Source organism: Gymnodraco acuticeps, unplaced genomic scaffold (assembly GCF_902827175.1).
Source record: "Gymnodraco acuticeps unplaced genomic scaffold, fGymAcu1.1, whole genome shotgun sequence".
Classification (NCBI taxonomy): Eukaryota; Metazoa; Chordata; class Actinopteri; order Perciformes; family Bathydraconidae; genus Gymnodraco; species Gymnodraco acuticeps.
In genome coordinates this window covers 229,867-244,554 of record NW_022992313.1, presented here as the reverse complement: position 1 = coordinate 244,554, position 14,688 = coordinate 229,867, and the positions used below count along the sequence as shown (strand labels likewise).

The 14,688-nt window shown below is 42.7% G+C and overlaps 1 protein-coding gene across 2 annotated transcripts; it reads right to left on the bottom strand.

The window, feature by feature from the left end:
- Positions 1-364: 364 nt before the first annotated feature.
- Positions 365-14,247, bottom strand: fam151b (family with sequence similarity 151 member B). Of its 2 annotated transcripts, none has more exons than XM_034208330.1 (5): positions 13,781-14,247; positions 8,253-8,412; positions 7,960-8,177; positions 7,107-7,242; positions 365-5,393 (listed from the first exon to the last, which is right to left on the bottom strand). In XM_034208330.1, exons 1-5 carry the CDS (start codon positions 13,899-13,901, stop codon positions 5,237-5,239), a joined length of 792 nt encoding a protein of 263 aa, XP_034064221.1. In that variant the 5' UTR covers positions 13,902-14,247; the 3' UTR covers positions 365-5,236. The 2 variants fall into 2 exon arrangements, with proteins under 2 accessions (XP_034064221.1, XP_034064223.1); XM_034208332.1 differs by having other exon boundaries at positions 13,836-14,247.
- Positions 14,248-14,688: the final 441 nt, after the last annotated feature.

The following is a 14,688-nucleotide window of genomic DNA, read 5'->3' as shown; positions in this document are numbered from 1 at the left end:
CATTTTGAGGGAAAAATCGTTGAACTCAGGCCACGTCGGGACCACTCTGGAGGCCTGGCTGGAGTGAGGCCACGTCGGGACCACTCTGGAGGCCTGGCTGGAGTGAGGCCACGTCGGGACCACTCTGGAGGCCTGGCTGGAGCGAGGCCACGTCGGGACCACTCTGGAGGCCTGGCTGGAGTGAGGCCACGTCGGGACCACTCTGGAGGCCTGGCTGGAGGGAGGCCACGGCGGGACCCCTTTACATGCCGGGCTGCAGGACGGCGAGGCGGCTCTGGAGGATGGGCTGGAGTTGAACTCGGTTAATTAATTTACTCCTAAATTCAGCAACTAAAAGAGACGCAGAATCTTAGTCCAACTTTACAATGAAAAGTGGAAAATGTTAAAATGGTTTAACTGATTTAGTTCAGATTATACAATTTCAAGCATTTGTTTTGAAAGACTTCCATTTTTAAATTGATAATAAAGTTAAATAATCTAAATCAAGCTTCAATTCAACAATTAATTAATTAATTTGTACTTGGAGGTAAGTTCATTATTACTATTACAAAGTTTTCAATTGAAAAGGTCAGCATTTAATCAATGGGCTCTAAAACATATTTTGCGATACTGTTATTACAAAAGGGGGTGCACTTACTCCTAATTGACAAGATTAAAATGAGCTTCTTAGCAGTTAATACAGAGATATTAGGGACAGTGCCTGTAGCAAAAGCACAACACATACTATTTGACTCAACGGGCCCCGAATAGGCAAAATAGTTTATTTTGGGCAAGCAGGTAACCAATAACAACGACATGGCTAATGCTGAGCGTCTATATGAGTTCAGTATCAGCTAGCGGTTTATACTAGTTTAAACTAACGGATTACATAATAATCTTACTGGGAGGCTTTTACTTATACATTTCATTTATTTAGAGTTTTACGTTATATTTCCAGGTTAATTTTGAATATATATCATTTAATTTGTATTTGTCCCGCTCATGGTACGCAAAACCAAATGTACAATAATTGCCAACAAAACATGACTACCAAAACACCATTGAGCGAAAAGGAGCAGGGAGAAGAATACAGTCTCATGTGACCTGCCCCTTTCTAAAAAAATAAATACAAATAGATGGTCTGCCCTTCATAATGTTTTTTTTACAGCCAAACATAACAGTATCTTAGGATACTAAGAGAAACACAAACAAATACTTATTTCCCACTTGACGGTTAACGGAAATAAACAAAACACCAAAACATCACATGTATAAGGAAAAGAAAAGTGCAACACCCTCATCTGAGTCCTACTGGAGAAGAAGGTGGAAAGCGGTGCATGATAATAACAATAACAACAATAACAATGGGACCTGCAAATAAAGAACAGACATCACATCAAAAACATTTAGCAATGCAGGACCAGAGTACATAGACTTATTCACATTCTGCTTCATATAGTCCCATCTTTCTTCATTTATACAACTTCTTTAACTGAAAAATACATATACAAGTCTTTAGATCCTTGTGTTGAGAATTTCACAATTGTACACCAACCACCGAAATACACATTTGTTTAAGAGTAGTCCTTGCATATGGATGCTTAACATTTAATTTCCTTCTGTGGTCTTCCTTGTCTGATCCAAAAACAAACAACTGTTGTAAATATGCTGGTAACATTCTGCTTTTTGCCCTGTGCATTACTGATAATGTCTGCAGCTCAGCTGTCTTTGAGTTCCAAGAGTCCTGACTTAAAAAACAGTCTGTTGGTGTGTTCTCTTGAGTCAGCTTTATGAATTATTCTTACTGCCTTTTTCTGTAATATTGACAATGGCTTTATGTTGCTCATATACGTGTTGCCCCACACTTCTATACAATACATGAAAAATGGCAAAATGAGTGAACAGTACAACATCCTCAATGCCTTGTAATCTAGCAAATACTTTGCCTTGTTTAGAACAGAAATATTCCTAGACACTTTGGTTTTAACATGTGCTATGTGTGATTTCCATGTCAGGTTTTCATCCAGCGTCACACCTAAGAATCGAAATTCAGAAACCCTTTCAATAAAAACTCCATCAATGGACAGTGAAATGTTTTCATCTTTTTTTCTATTAGCAAAAACCATAAACTTCGTTTTATTCAAATTTAGGGTTAACTTATTTTCATCAAACCATCTTTTAAGTTTGACTATTTCATGTCCAATACACTTTGCTAAAATGTTTAAATCATCTCCTGAACAAAATAAATTAGTGTCGTCTGCAAACAACACAAATTGCAATAATGTTGACGTTTCACATTTGTCATTGATGTACAAAATAAAAAGTTTAGGCCCTAAAACCGAGCCCTGCGGGACACCACATTCTATGTTCATACACTCCGATGTACTACCAGCAAATTCTACATATTGTTGTCTGTTATCTAAATAACTTTTTAACCAATCTAGAAATACTCCTCTCACTCCGTATCTATGTAATTTTGAAATTAATAGGTAATGGTCTATGGTGTCAAATGGCTTTTTTAAGTCAATAAATACACCTATTGTGTATTTCTTTCTATAGCTGTTGTAATTTCTTGTTATTTTCATGAAAGCTAAAGCTGTAGATCGATTCTTCCTAAATCCATACTGACTCACTCAATAACTCATTTTTTTCAAATAGAATTATCACATTTTTGGACAAACAATTTCTCAAGGACCTTTGAAAATGTGAAAGCAAGGACACTGGTCTGTAGTTGGTAAATTGGCTTTTGTCCCCAGTTTTAAAAAGTGGGATAACTTTAGCTATTTTCATGCTATCTGGAAAAATACCTGAAATGAAAGATTAAAGATGTAGCTTAGCGGTTTAATTATGCAGTCAATAGTCGTTTTCACTATTGTCATGTCGATCCCATCACTATCTGTCGAAGTCTTATTTTTGCATTTGTCTACAATGGATCTAATTTCAATTTCGTTTATCTCTCCCAGAAACATTGACTGCAACACTTTACTTCCCCCAATTCCGCCATCCTCTTTTTGCCCATCGTGTTGTTTTGGAATAGTCTTTGCAAGATTAGGTCCGACATTTACAAAACAAGAGTTGAATTCATGAACCACTTCATTCATGTTTTTTACAACCTTAGTCATCAATGAAGTGACTGGGCAGGCCAGTGGATACAGATTTATTTCACATAACATTATTTAAGATTTTCCATGTGCCCTTGATATCATTTTTCTTTTCTTTTAACATATTATTATAATCTCTTGTTGCTTGTCTCATTAGAACTGTCAATTTATTTGTATATGCCTTGTATTGCTTTTCAACTGCCTTTGTCCTAAATGTTATGAAGTCTTTATAAAGGTTATTTTTCTTCTTGCAAGCATTTTGTAAGCCCTTGGTTATCCAAGGCTTTTGATGATAAGTAGGCCTACCTTTTATATGTACGGAGTACAGTGGGACAATGTTTGTCATGTAGATCTTTAGGAAGGACTTAGAAAGGATATTTCACTGAAAGACGCAACAGAAATGTTGCCGAAGTATGTGGCGTGTAAAGTATACTTTAAAGAAGTTTTCAAACAGAAAAAGACAAGAAAGCGTACCTGTCAACCCAAGTCTTCGCTAGCGATACACCAGCAAACGAGCGACGAAGTGGTGGGGTAAAAACTCAGTTGAAAGCGAAAAACACACGAATGAATACTGTCGGGTAGTAATAAAAGACACATTGCACACAAATTCTCTAAGAAAAATGGCTTATTATGTCTTGTTAACACTGTACAGTGACAGTCTCCGGAGAGCCGCTGTTTCTCTACGCTCGGACAGCCCGCCCACTCCAAACACTCCATTGGACAGTAAGACTGTAGACTTCCAATCACATGCGAGTACAGTGACTGTAGACGGTTAACCCTTCTGATTTGCCAAACGTCTACAGTCGGAGTCCCCCCTCCAAACTCCATTGGACAGTACGACTGTAGACTTCCAATCGGATGGAAATGACTGTCCAATTAGAAGGCTTAACTGTCTACAGTGACTGTTGTTGGTTGCAAGAGGATCAAATGCAAATCAATGTATGTCTCTTTCATTTTTTGTAAAGCACTTTGAATTGCCTTGTGTTGAAAAGTGCTATATAAATAAACTTGCCTTGCCTTGCCTTATGTCTCTTACATGATGTACATTTCTGGATATTCTGTCTCATTATTAAAATAAACCTACCATTAAAATTATAGACTGTTCATTTCTTTGTAAGTGGGTAAACTTACACAATCGGCAAGGGACAAATAATAATTTCCTCCACTGTGCATGTGATCACATGTGAATAACTTTGGATTTCAAAAAAAGTGGCAAAAGGACAGGTCCGACCTGTCGTAAAAAGTGAAAACATTTACAGTAAAAAAAAAAAGTGGTAAAACAAGTCAGGTCCGGAACTGTCAACAAATCACAAGGCAGAGCACATCACAGTAATGCTGGGTCATGACAGAGGTGGAAAAACCTTGACACTTTGCTGACTTTATTTAAGAAAGGGATCTGAAAACTATTCTGTTACTTATATGAAATAATAATAATACATGGTATTTTTTATAGCGCTTTTACAGGTGCTCAAATCCGTTCTCAATACTGTGGACAATACCCACAGGAGCAATTTGGGGCAAAATGTATGCCCAAGGCATGCGACTGCAGTGTGTGTCAAGGGGGGATTGAACCGGTACTCCCTGATCTGAAGATGAGCGCACTAAACCACTGAGCCAACTGCCGCCCCAAAATAGTTTGGACTTTTGAGGACTACTAACAAAATGCCATGCTAACTTCTTCCTATTTAAATAGAATAACAAGACATCAATAATGTATGCCAGTTTTCACCTTTTTCTGAATCCAGCTGTTACAGTTTATTTCAAACTTTTGTGGCTAGTTGACATTTTGTATCATTAGCTAGGCCTACTCCTTACCTCTTACAAAGCCATTCCCCCCCCAAACAAAAACACACTGACATCGGTCTTTTGTCAGCATTAGGCGGTGGGACAAATGACTTTTATAAAAATAAAAACAGGGATTTGGAAGTGTTGTAATTTATTAACATAAAAAAACTACAATTATGCTCTCTGCAACGCCACCAGACTTCATTTTCCATTTTCAGAATTTTTGTTCAAACTTTAGAGCCCAGAAGAAGTATATTGCTAGGCCTAAACTAAAATGCAAAAATCATAAGAATAATTTCTGCAGATAAACCAACTATTGAGTTATTTTCTTTCTCATCTATCTAGCTTTGGCCTGCTGCAGCGAGACCATTTCAAATATGTTTGTCTTGTCGTGTCATACTGAGCTCTGTCCTTTGGGAGTCTGGCAGGTCATAGTAGATCCTACTGATGTCAAATTCTTTTCTGTAGGGCAGTAAGTCCTGAAGTATTAACGTATCCTCCTGGCCCGTCCATACTGTTAGAGTGTACCTGTGTAGAACATGATAAAACATAAGCATTTATTAAATAGTAGGTTTGTGCAGTTGAAAAATAATAAACACAATGATATCTTCTATCACATAAACTGATCACTTAGTTGAGCAACTACATCATTTCACTATATATTTTAGTTTTGTAATTCTCAATATTTGTGACAAATGGAACTCCTTGTGTATTTGAAAAATGGCGTGCACAAGAAATGTAATAAACAAGAACACTGGTTTAGTGTCAAGATGTGCAATTTGGACATGTTAGTACACTTTGAATAGAACATGTAAAAACTAGCATTGCTCCTGCTGAATAAATGTCAACTAAAAAGAATTCCTCCTGATTCTACTGACTCTAAAATTACCCAAAAACATGCGGCAATGTTGCTTGGCCTTTTTGCATGAAGTAAATGTTGTTATTTTCTTACCAGAATGCGTTGTTTACATGTTAAAACAAAAAAACATTTGAGTGTGCGTCACTGTGGAGAACAGGCGTTTTCAAGACTCTTAAAAAAAGACCCCCCCCACCCATCTATAATGGTTCCAACGAAAACATTCTGTAGCCTGAATGGGTAAACCCTGTCTATACATCCGGCCTTGCATTAGACTTCTCCGACTCCATTCTTCTGTCTGCATTGCACACATTCATTTGTTGTTTCAATGAGCAGTATTTTATCTCATTTGACATTTTTAGCTCATCTTATTCTATTTTACGTGCATATATTTCACTTCTCCTGCATTACTTGCAACATTATCTTGCACTATTTTATTTGTATTGTTTTTTCTTGCACTATTATTGTTTTTTTATTTGTTTTATTGTTTTATGTCTTATATATAATTATGTTGCATTGTTGGAAGAGCTTGGGACGTTTCATTGCCATAACAAAAATGTAGCTACTGTGCATATGACATAAAGCCTTTGAATCAGAATTTTGAATTTAATTTGAATATAGTGCCTTGCTCAAAAACACCATGACAGTTCCCAGGTGACATGGCATTTCTTAAGTAAGCAATTCAACCTCAGGTTCACACACAAGTTTCAGATAACACACAGGAGCTAGAAGACCCACCTGCTTCTTTTAAATCAGCTGTGTGGGAACATTTCGGGTTCCCTGTGGACTACAATAACGATGAAGTGCGAGTGGTGGATCGGACGAGGACGGTGTGTCGGCGGACAGCGGTGCGGTATGCTAATGGTGACACACGCCAAACATGCTAAATCATATCAGAAGGCATCACCCAGATTTGCCAATCACCGGAGCCCAAAAGACAACAGCAGTTCAACAGCTGATCCCCGCTGTTTTTAAGAAGCCAAGAGACATGAGAGCCGAGAGACCAAAATAAATAACGGAAGCTATTGGCATATGTTTTTCAACGACTTTGCGCTCTTGAAACACTTTATATAATATATATTATTATTATTATTATATATATATATATATATATAATTTATATTATATAATCTGGGCATCTGAGTGTGTGTGTTACTGTTTGTGGTTTGTTTGTAACTGTGTAATACAATTAATTATTCAATATGTCAGAGTTCCTTATTTTGAAACTGAAACTTGCACTACTGTTCAAAAATAAATAACAACAAACCTGGAATTATGCATTTGGGACTTTTTTTGAGCTGTTCCTTGTTGTACCGAACCCGTACCGAACCGTGACCCCAAACCGAGCTACGAACCGTGACTTCTGTGAACCGTTACACCCCTACCTGTGTGACTGCTGCAGTAGCCATGTGAGCTGTGAGAGCGATTGGGCCAGCAAAGCTGCACGCACTGCGAAGGTTACTGGATGTTTAAGGTCTCTACAAATCTCCTCCATCACACGCACCATATTCCAGCTGTAACCTGAAAATATTAAAACAAAACAAATCAAAAGGCAATTTATTTGAGATGTAACTATGTTCTAATATATGTTATTCATCTGTGCTTATAAAGATATCATTATGAAAGCATAACAAACATGTGAGTTTGGGCCACGCGGTTGCAATACGTAACCCATAAACAGACAAACTGTAGTGCAGTCAAACTTAAGACATGACTTACTTAGGTACTTAACAGTATTTTAATAGCCAACTCACATATTCAAACAGTATATTTCCAATGCCAAAGATAATTATCCATCAGGAGATCTTTTAAAGAAAATTGAAAAAGCTACTTGCAGTATTCACACACTATAATTTGGTAGAGCAACCTTAAACTTCAACAAAAGCCTGAAGTATCTTTGGGTAAGTATCTACCGGGTCGTTAAAGTGATTTCCGACCATGACCTCTGCAGATCTGCTCCAGGTTGTTCAGGTTGGTTGAATGATGCTTGTGAACCGCAGCTTTCAAACAGTGCCACAGATTTTGGGTGGGATAGAGATATGGATTTGACTTGGCACTTAGGACATTAACCTAACTGTGGCTTTGTGCTAGGAATCATTGTCCTGCTGAAAGGGGAAGTTTCATTCACCTTTGACTTTGATTGCCTTCTGTTGGTTTTCAGGTTTCCTAAATTCTTCGATAATGAATAGAAACAAGACCTCCACATAAACACAGCCAGTGGCACGAAAGTGTCATCACCTGCATTATCTATCCCAGCAGTCCATCCTGTAGTCCAGCCGAGAGAGAGCACAGCGTGAGTGGGAAGAGTTCTCACAGCAGAAAGGAAGGCCTGAGGTTCCAGAGGTGTGGCCTTTCCCCCAGGACCAGAGAGGATATCTGCGTTGATCCACAGTGGGCAGCTTGGCTGAGTCAGCATCTCCTCCAGAAGAACGACAGACGGAAATACCGCCTCCATGCTGTTGGAGTACACCACAGTGCTTACATCACAGACAACCACATATTATAAAGAAGGGATATAAGTAACATCTTACCTCTTAAAGTCTAGTTTTATTCCCTTGTTATACTCCTTCACTTTTTCCAGCCACTCTTTCAGTGTGATGTCACTCTCTGTGTCAGGTGGATGTGCCATGATGGGCTCTTTAGGATCCCGGCCTCTCATGACTATGTCAGCCTCAATCATATGTGTGTGACCTAGAATGGAAGTTGATGGTCAAAAAAGTTAGTGAAGAACTCTGTCAACACAAAGGTAAAATCTCTATATACTAAACAATAAATATAATGTCTAAATTCTCCCTTCATGAAGGTTCTAACGTTTACACTTTAAGGAAGCATGAATGAAACCTTATGCATATTTTGGAGGCTTTTGAATTGTATTTCAGTGCGATGAGATGTTTGTAATATTCTGTCTACCATATTGCAATCAATGTTAGTTTTGGATAGTGTTTCTAGCAAACTGGAAAACTGAGTGTTTATGGGACCAATCAAACATGATAGCTTATGTATTGGAATGCAATCAAATTCAGCCTGACAAATGACCATGGAATAAAATCTATGTATCTCTAGGAGCGCCTCAACAACAAATGGACATTACAAATTACTAGCACTTATTGGAGGACAATGGTACTCAAGTGTTATATGTAGTCCAGTAAACTTGATTAAAAGCTTTGTTGAATGTTTTCTTAATGAATATGTATGCATTATGGGTGGAGAAACTTCATTCTGTAAAAATCAAGAAAGACTGGCAAAGCATCTGAGCATGAATGAGCCATATATTTGTATTTGTAAGTGACAGCAGGATCACCTTATTAATCAATCATGTCCCAGTGAGCTTTGATAAACCTTCACACTCGGGTTAACAACTGACTCATCTGCAGATCTCCTTGATTCATAAATGAGATATTTGGTATTCTTTGAAAGAGCCCAAGGTGATGTCTTAACAACTCTTAAAGTCAAGACAGTTGAAGACGCTAAGATTTTAGATTTGCAATGGTATTAAACACAAATAACACAAAGTCACAGAAATTATTCTCAAACTTCAAGTAATCGATGAATGAACTAAGTTTCACTCACAAAATGTAGTGACAAATGACGAAAACAGCTAAGTCAGCACTACTTGGTGGCACAGCTTCATCAAAAAACGATCGTGCGGAGTTTACTTTAATGTAAAAAAACGAAAATCCACAGAATGCATTTTCATCTTTAGACGATAAAGATATAGAATGTAAAGACATCTACACACTGTGTGTAGAGTGACCCACAAGCTGTTTATACATCATAGACTATTTCAAGATATAAGCCCTTTCTCAATTGTCACATTTTCGCCTCCTCGGTCCTCCGGTAGTGACCCGGAAATTTGTGTTGAAGGACATCTAATTTCTCTAAATGCCCATCGAGGATCTAGGATGAAGCATGGAGCAGGCTCTCTGGAGGAGCTCTAACCCAGGATACACTGATGTAGAGGAGAGGAGAGAGGGGAGAGGAGAGGAGAGAGGGGAGAGGAGAGGAGAGGAGAGGAGAGGAGAGAGGAGAGGGGAGGGGAGAGAGGAGAGGAGAGGAGAGGAGAGGAGAGGAGAGAGGAGAGAGGGGAGAGGAGAGGGGAGGAGAGGAGAGGAGAGAGGAGAGGGGAGGGGAGAGAGGAGAGGAGAGGAGAGAGGAGAGGGGAGGAGAAGAGGAGAGGAGAGGAGAGAGGAGAGGGGAGGGGAGAGAGGAGAGGAGAGGAGAGGAGAGGAGAGAGGAGAGAGGAGAGAGGGGAGAGGAGAGGAGAGAGAGAAGAGGAGAGGAGAGGAGAGGAGAGGAGAGGAGAGAGGAGAGAGGAGAGAGGAGAGGGGAGGGGAGAGAGGAGAGGAGAGGAGAGGAGAGGAGAGGAGAGGAGAGAGAGGAGAGGGGAGGGGAGAGGGGAGGGGAGAGAGGGGAGGCTCTCTGGAGGAGTTCTAACCCAGGATACACTGAGTAGAGGAGAGGAGGAGAGGGGATGAGGGGAGGGAGAGGGGAGAGGAGAGGAGAGAGGAGAGAGGAGGAGGAGAGGAGAGGAGAGGAGGAGGAGAGGGAGAGGAGAGGAGAGGAGAGAGGTGAGAGGAGAGGGGAGGGGAGAGAGGGGAGGCTCTCTGGAGGAGTTCTAACCCAGGATACACTGATGTAGAGGAGAGGAGAGAGGGGAGAGGGGGAGAGGAGAGGAGAGAGGAGAGGGGAGAGGAGAGGAGAGAGGAGAGGGGAGAGGAGAGAGGAAAGGAGAGAGGAGCAGAGGAGAAAGGAGAGGAGAGAGGAAAGGAGAGAGGAGAGGGGAGAGGAGAGGTGAGAGGAGAGGGGAGAGGGAGAGGAGAGGGGAGAGGGGAGAGAGGAAAGGAGAGAGGAGGGGGAGAGAGGAGAGGGGAGAGGAAGAGGAGAGAGGAGAGGAGAGGAGAGGAGAGAGGTGAGAGGAGAGGGGAGGGGAGAGGGGAGGCTCTCTGGAGGAGCTCTAACCCAGGATACACTGATGTAGAGGAGAGGAGAGAGGGGAGAGGGGAGAGGAGAGAGGAGAGGAGAGGACGAGGAGAGGGGAGAGGAGAGGGGAGAGGAGAGGAGAGAGGAAAGGAGAGAGGAGAGGGGAGAGGAGAGAGGAGAGAGGAGAGAGGAGAGGGCAGAGAGGAGAGGTGAGAGGAGAGGGGAGAGGAGAGGGCAGAGAGGAGAGGGGAGAGGGAGAGAGGAGAGGGGAGAGGAGAGGGCAGAGAGGAAAGGAGAGAGGAGAGGGGGAGGGGGAGAGAGGGGAGGCTCTCTGGAGGAGCTCTAACCCAGGATACACTGATGTAGAGGAGAGGAGAGAGGGGAGAGGGGAGAGGAGAGAGGAGAGAGGAGAGGAGAGGAGAGGAGAGGGGAGAGAGAGGAAGAGGAGAGGAGAGAGGAGAGGAGATGCTATATGAAGGAGAGAGGAGAGGAGAGATGAGGGAGAGAGGAGAGGACGAGGAGGAGTGAGAGGAGAGGAGAGATGGAAAGGATGAGAGGAGAGGGGAGAGAGGAGAGGTGAGAGGAGAGGGGAGGAGAGGGGCAGAGAGAGAGAGGAGAGGGAAGGAGAGGCTAGAGGGAGAGGAGGAGGAGAGGGGAGGAGGAGAGAGGAGAGGGGAGGAGAGGAGAGGGGAGAGGGGAGAGGAGAGGAGAAGGAGAGAGGAAAGGAGAGAGGAGAGGGGAGAGGAGAGAGGAGAGGGGAGAGGAGAGGAGAGAGGAAAGGAGAGAGGAGAGGGGAGAGGAGAGGTAGAGAGGAGAGGGGAGAGGAGAGGAGAGGAGAGGAGAGAGGAAAGGAGAGAGGAGGGGAGGAGAGGAAAGGGGAGAGGAGAGAGGAGGCTCTCTGGAGGAGCTCTAACCCAGGATACATGATTGTAGAGGAGAGGAGAGAGGGGAGAGGGGAGAGGAGAGAGGAGAGAGGAGAGAGGAGAGGAGAGGAGAGGGGGAGAGGAGAGGGGAGAGGAGGAGAGGAGAGAGGAAAGGAGAGAGGAGAGGGGAGAGGAGAGAGGAGGAGGGGGAAGAGGAGAGGAGAGAGGAAAGGAGAGAGGAGAGGGGAGAGGAGAGGTGAGAGGAGAGGGGAGAGGAGAGGAGAGGAGAGGGGGAGAGGAGAGAGGAGAGGGGAGAGGAGAGGGAGAGAGGAAAGGAGAGAGGAGAGGGGAGGGGAGAGAGGGGAGGCTCTCTGGAGGAGCTCTAACCCAGGATACACTGATGTAGAGGAGAGGAGAGAGGGGAGAGGGGAGAGGAGAGAGGAGAGAGGAGAGGAGAGGAGAGGAGAGGGAGAGGAGAGAGGGAGAGGAGAGGAGAGGAGAGAGGAAAGGAGAGAGGAGAGGGGAGAGGAGAGAGGAGAGGGGAGAGGAGAGGAGAGAGGAAAGGAGAGAGGAGAGGGGAGAGGAGAGGGGAGAGGAGAGGGGAGGAGAGGGGAGAGGAGAGAGGAGAGGAGAGAGGAGAGGAGAGAGGAGAGGGGAGAGGAGAGAGGAGAGGGGAGGAGAGGAGAGGGGAGAGGGGAGAGGAGAGAGGGGAGAGGAGAGGAGAGAGGAAAGGAGAGAGGAGAGGGGAGAGGAGAGAGGAGAGAGGAGAGGGAGAGGAGAGGAGAGAGGAAGGAGAGAGGAGAGGGGAGAGGAGAGGTGAGAGGAGAGGGAGAGGAAGGAGAGAGGAAGGAGAGAGGAGGGGAGAGAGGAGAGGGGAGAGGAGAGAGGAGGCTCTCTGGAGGAGCTCTAACCCAGGATACACTGATGTAGAGGAGAGAGGAGGTGTAGGTGTGTGATTGTGGTAGATTCGGCGGACAGACAGGTCTCAGTTGGTTTGGTGTCCTCTGCTTACTTTTAATAATTGTAAATAAAACGTTTGGCCCGTCATTTGATTTCCCCATTTCAGCGACCAGAGAGACGGGGGGGATATATCCAGTCTCTGATAGTGTCACGTTATTATGAGAGTGCTCTCATACTTGTTTGATTGTGAAATCTGAGGTTGTGAAAAAAAATAACAGTGAGGACATGCACATACACGTGTGTATATATATATATATATATATATATATATATATATATATATATATACGTGTATGTGTCTGCATCTGTAGCCTGTTATTGTCTCATTATACCGCACTGTGAATGAATCAAAGTAAATATATAAGTCGTCATGAACACATCTGTCCATCAGACAGAGGGCTGCTGTGCCTCCTGTCATCATTAATGGACGTCTCTTTAAAATGACCGCTCAGAGGAGAGGAGTTCTCATTTCTCTAACCACCTGCTGCTTCCCCTCCTCTTTCCTCGGCTCCCCTCCTCGGCTCCTCCGCTCGCATCTCCTGCGGGAGGGACTAAGTATCGAGGATAGGAGTCGAAGGCCCAATTCCAATAAACCCCCTACACCCTACCCCTCCGTTTGCGCGGAGAGTCCGCCACATTAAGTGCTGTTCCAAACCAACGAGTGTGGAGGGGGAGTGGGTTATCAAGCCCTCCAACAGCGAGTCTGCATCGCACCTGACTTCACCTGCTGCCCTACCTGACCGGACTCAACGCTGTGTGTGTCCGTCAGGAAACACGCTGTTTACAAACAGTTCCTGCAAACATTCACTGATAAATTGCGATGCTAACAACCGCATGATAACCTCATATGTTCTTTACTTAGGATCAGACCTGTGTTTAGTCATCATACCTAGGCTATGCATTTTATTATAAAGTTGTGTATATTTACAGACTGTTGCAAAAACTAAGAAGCTTATAAACATCATGTTTAAAACAAAAGAGCTTTACAAAAAAGCAACACAATTGAAGATGTTTGGAGTTTTATTTTAGTTATTAATTTTTTTATTTAATTTTGTCCAAGATATGCTGATTTGAACCCGTTGTTACATACAGTTATGTCATTTCCTGTTTCTGATGGAGAGAGGGGAGTTTGTTCCAAAGCTTGCCTCTGTAAGCTTGCAAGTGTCACTACGACACGGAGTTCAGTCACGGAGTGGGTAGGGTGTCATTTGGAATTGGGCCGAAGAGAGGAGTCGAGGAGGGGGAAATTCGAATTGAGAAAGGAAAGGGCTATAGAATGAAAAGACATCTACACAGTACACACTGTATACACCCACCTGTGAGAGCCTCCGTCAGCCTGCTCCTGCTGTTGACAGCGTGCGACCATCTTACCTCGGCAGCGTTCCTCTTCGTTATTTCTCTCCGGCTCCAGAAATACTCTAGCGTCTGCTCAGACATTCTCTTTACGAAAAAAAAACTTGTAATGTCGCCGCCTTATTAGTGCACTAACAGTATGATTTGCGTAAACGTGCAGGTGTGTATGATGGCAGTGTAATGTAAGCCAGATAGATTGCTATGAAAGCGCAATTAAAGGAAACGTTCACTCACTATCTTTACCATTAACATGTCATACAACGTACACTGTAAAACAGCGGTTTAAAACTATCGTGGTAGCCTACTACTCAAGTTAGAGAAAATAGTCCTCTCTTAATGTCACAACTGCTCTTCTTCTTCTTCTTCTTCTTCTTCTTCTTCTTCTTCTTCTTCTTCTTCTTCTTCTTCTTCTTCTTCTTCTTCTTCTTCTTCTTCTGGTGTTATGTGGCAGCCAGCGTTAAAGGGAGAAAGGTGCATTACCGCCACCCAGTGGCACAGCCACTAGTGTCAGCAGAAAGTATTAAAAATAATAATTACAAAAAAATGGGGGGGAAATGTTTTTATATTTTAAGATCATGTTTAATCATCTGACTCGTCTGTACATTGCTGTTTTAGTCTGTGTTCTTCTAATTAGTGTCTACAGTGTGTGCCTATTGAGCTGTTTAGAGCCATGTGGGACAAAACCCGATCATGCCCCTCCCTCTCACTGTTTAAGGTGAGACACCCCAGGTGAATAGGGTAATTTTTTTAACTTAAAGGTATCAGCTAGAAATTTCTCCAGTTAATTACTTACAATAAGGCAATTGTCTTTTGTATTACAAGTTTTCTGAAATAGCATGTTTAAATATGCAAATGATCCATTATCTCATTA

What these genes read in the sequence shown, in the direction of transcription:
- fam151b (XM_034208330.1), bottom strand. Translation starts at nt 13,901, where the DNA reads ATGTCTGAGCAGACGCTAGAGTATTTCTGGAGCCGGAGAGAAATAACG. An exon ending in GCTGACGGAGGCTCTCACAG is followed by an intron (nt 8,413 to 13,780) that starts GTGGGTGTATAC and finishes CTTCCATTCTAG; the next exon opens with GTCACACACATATGATTGAG. An exon ending in ATAAAACTAGACTTTAAGAG is followed by an intron (nt 8,178 to 8,252) that starts GTAAGATGTTAC and finishes GTACTCCAACAG; the next exon opens with CATGGAGGCGGTATTTCCGT.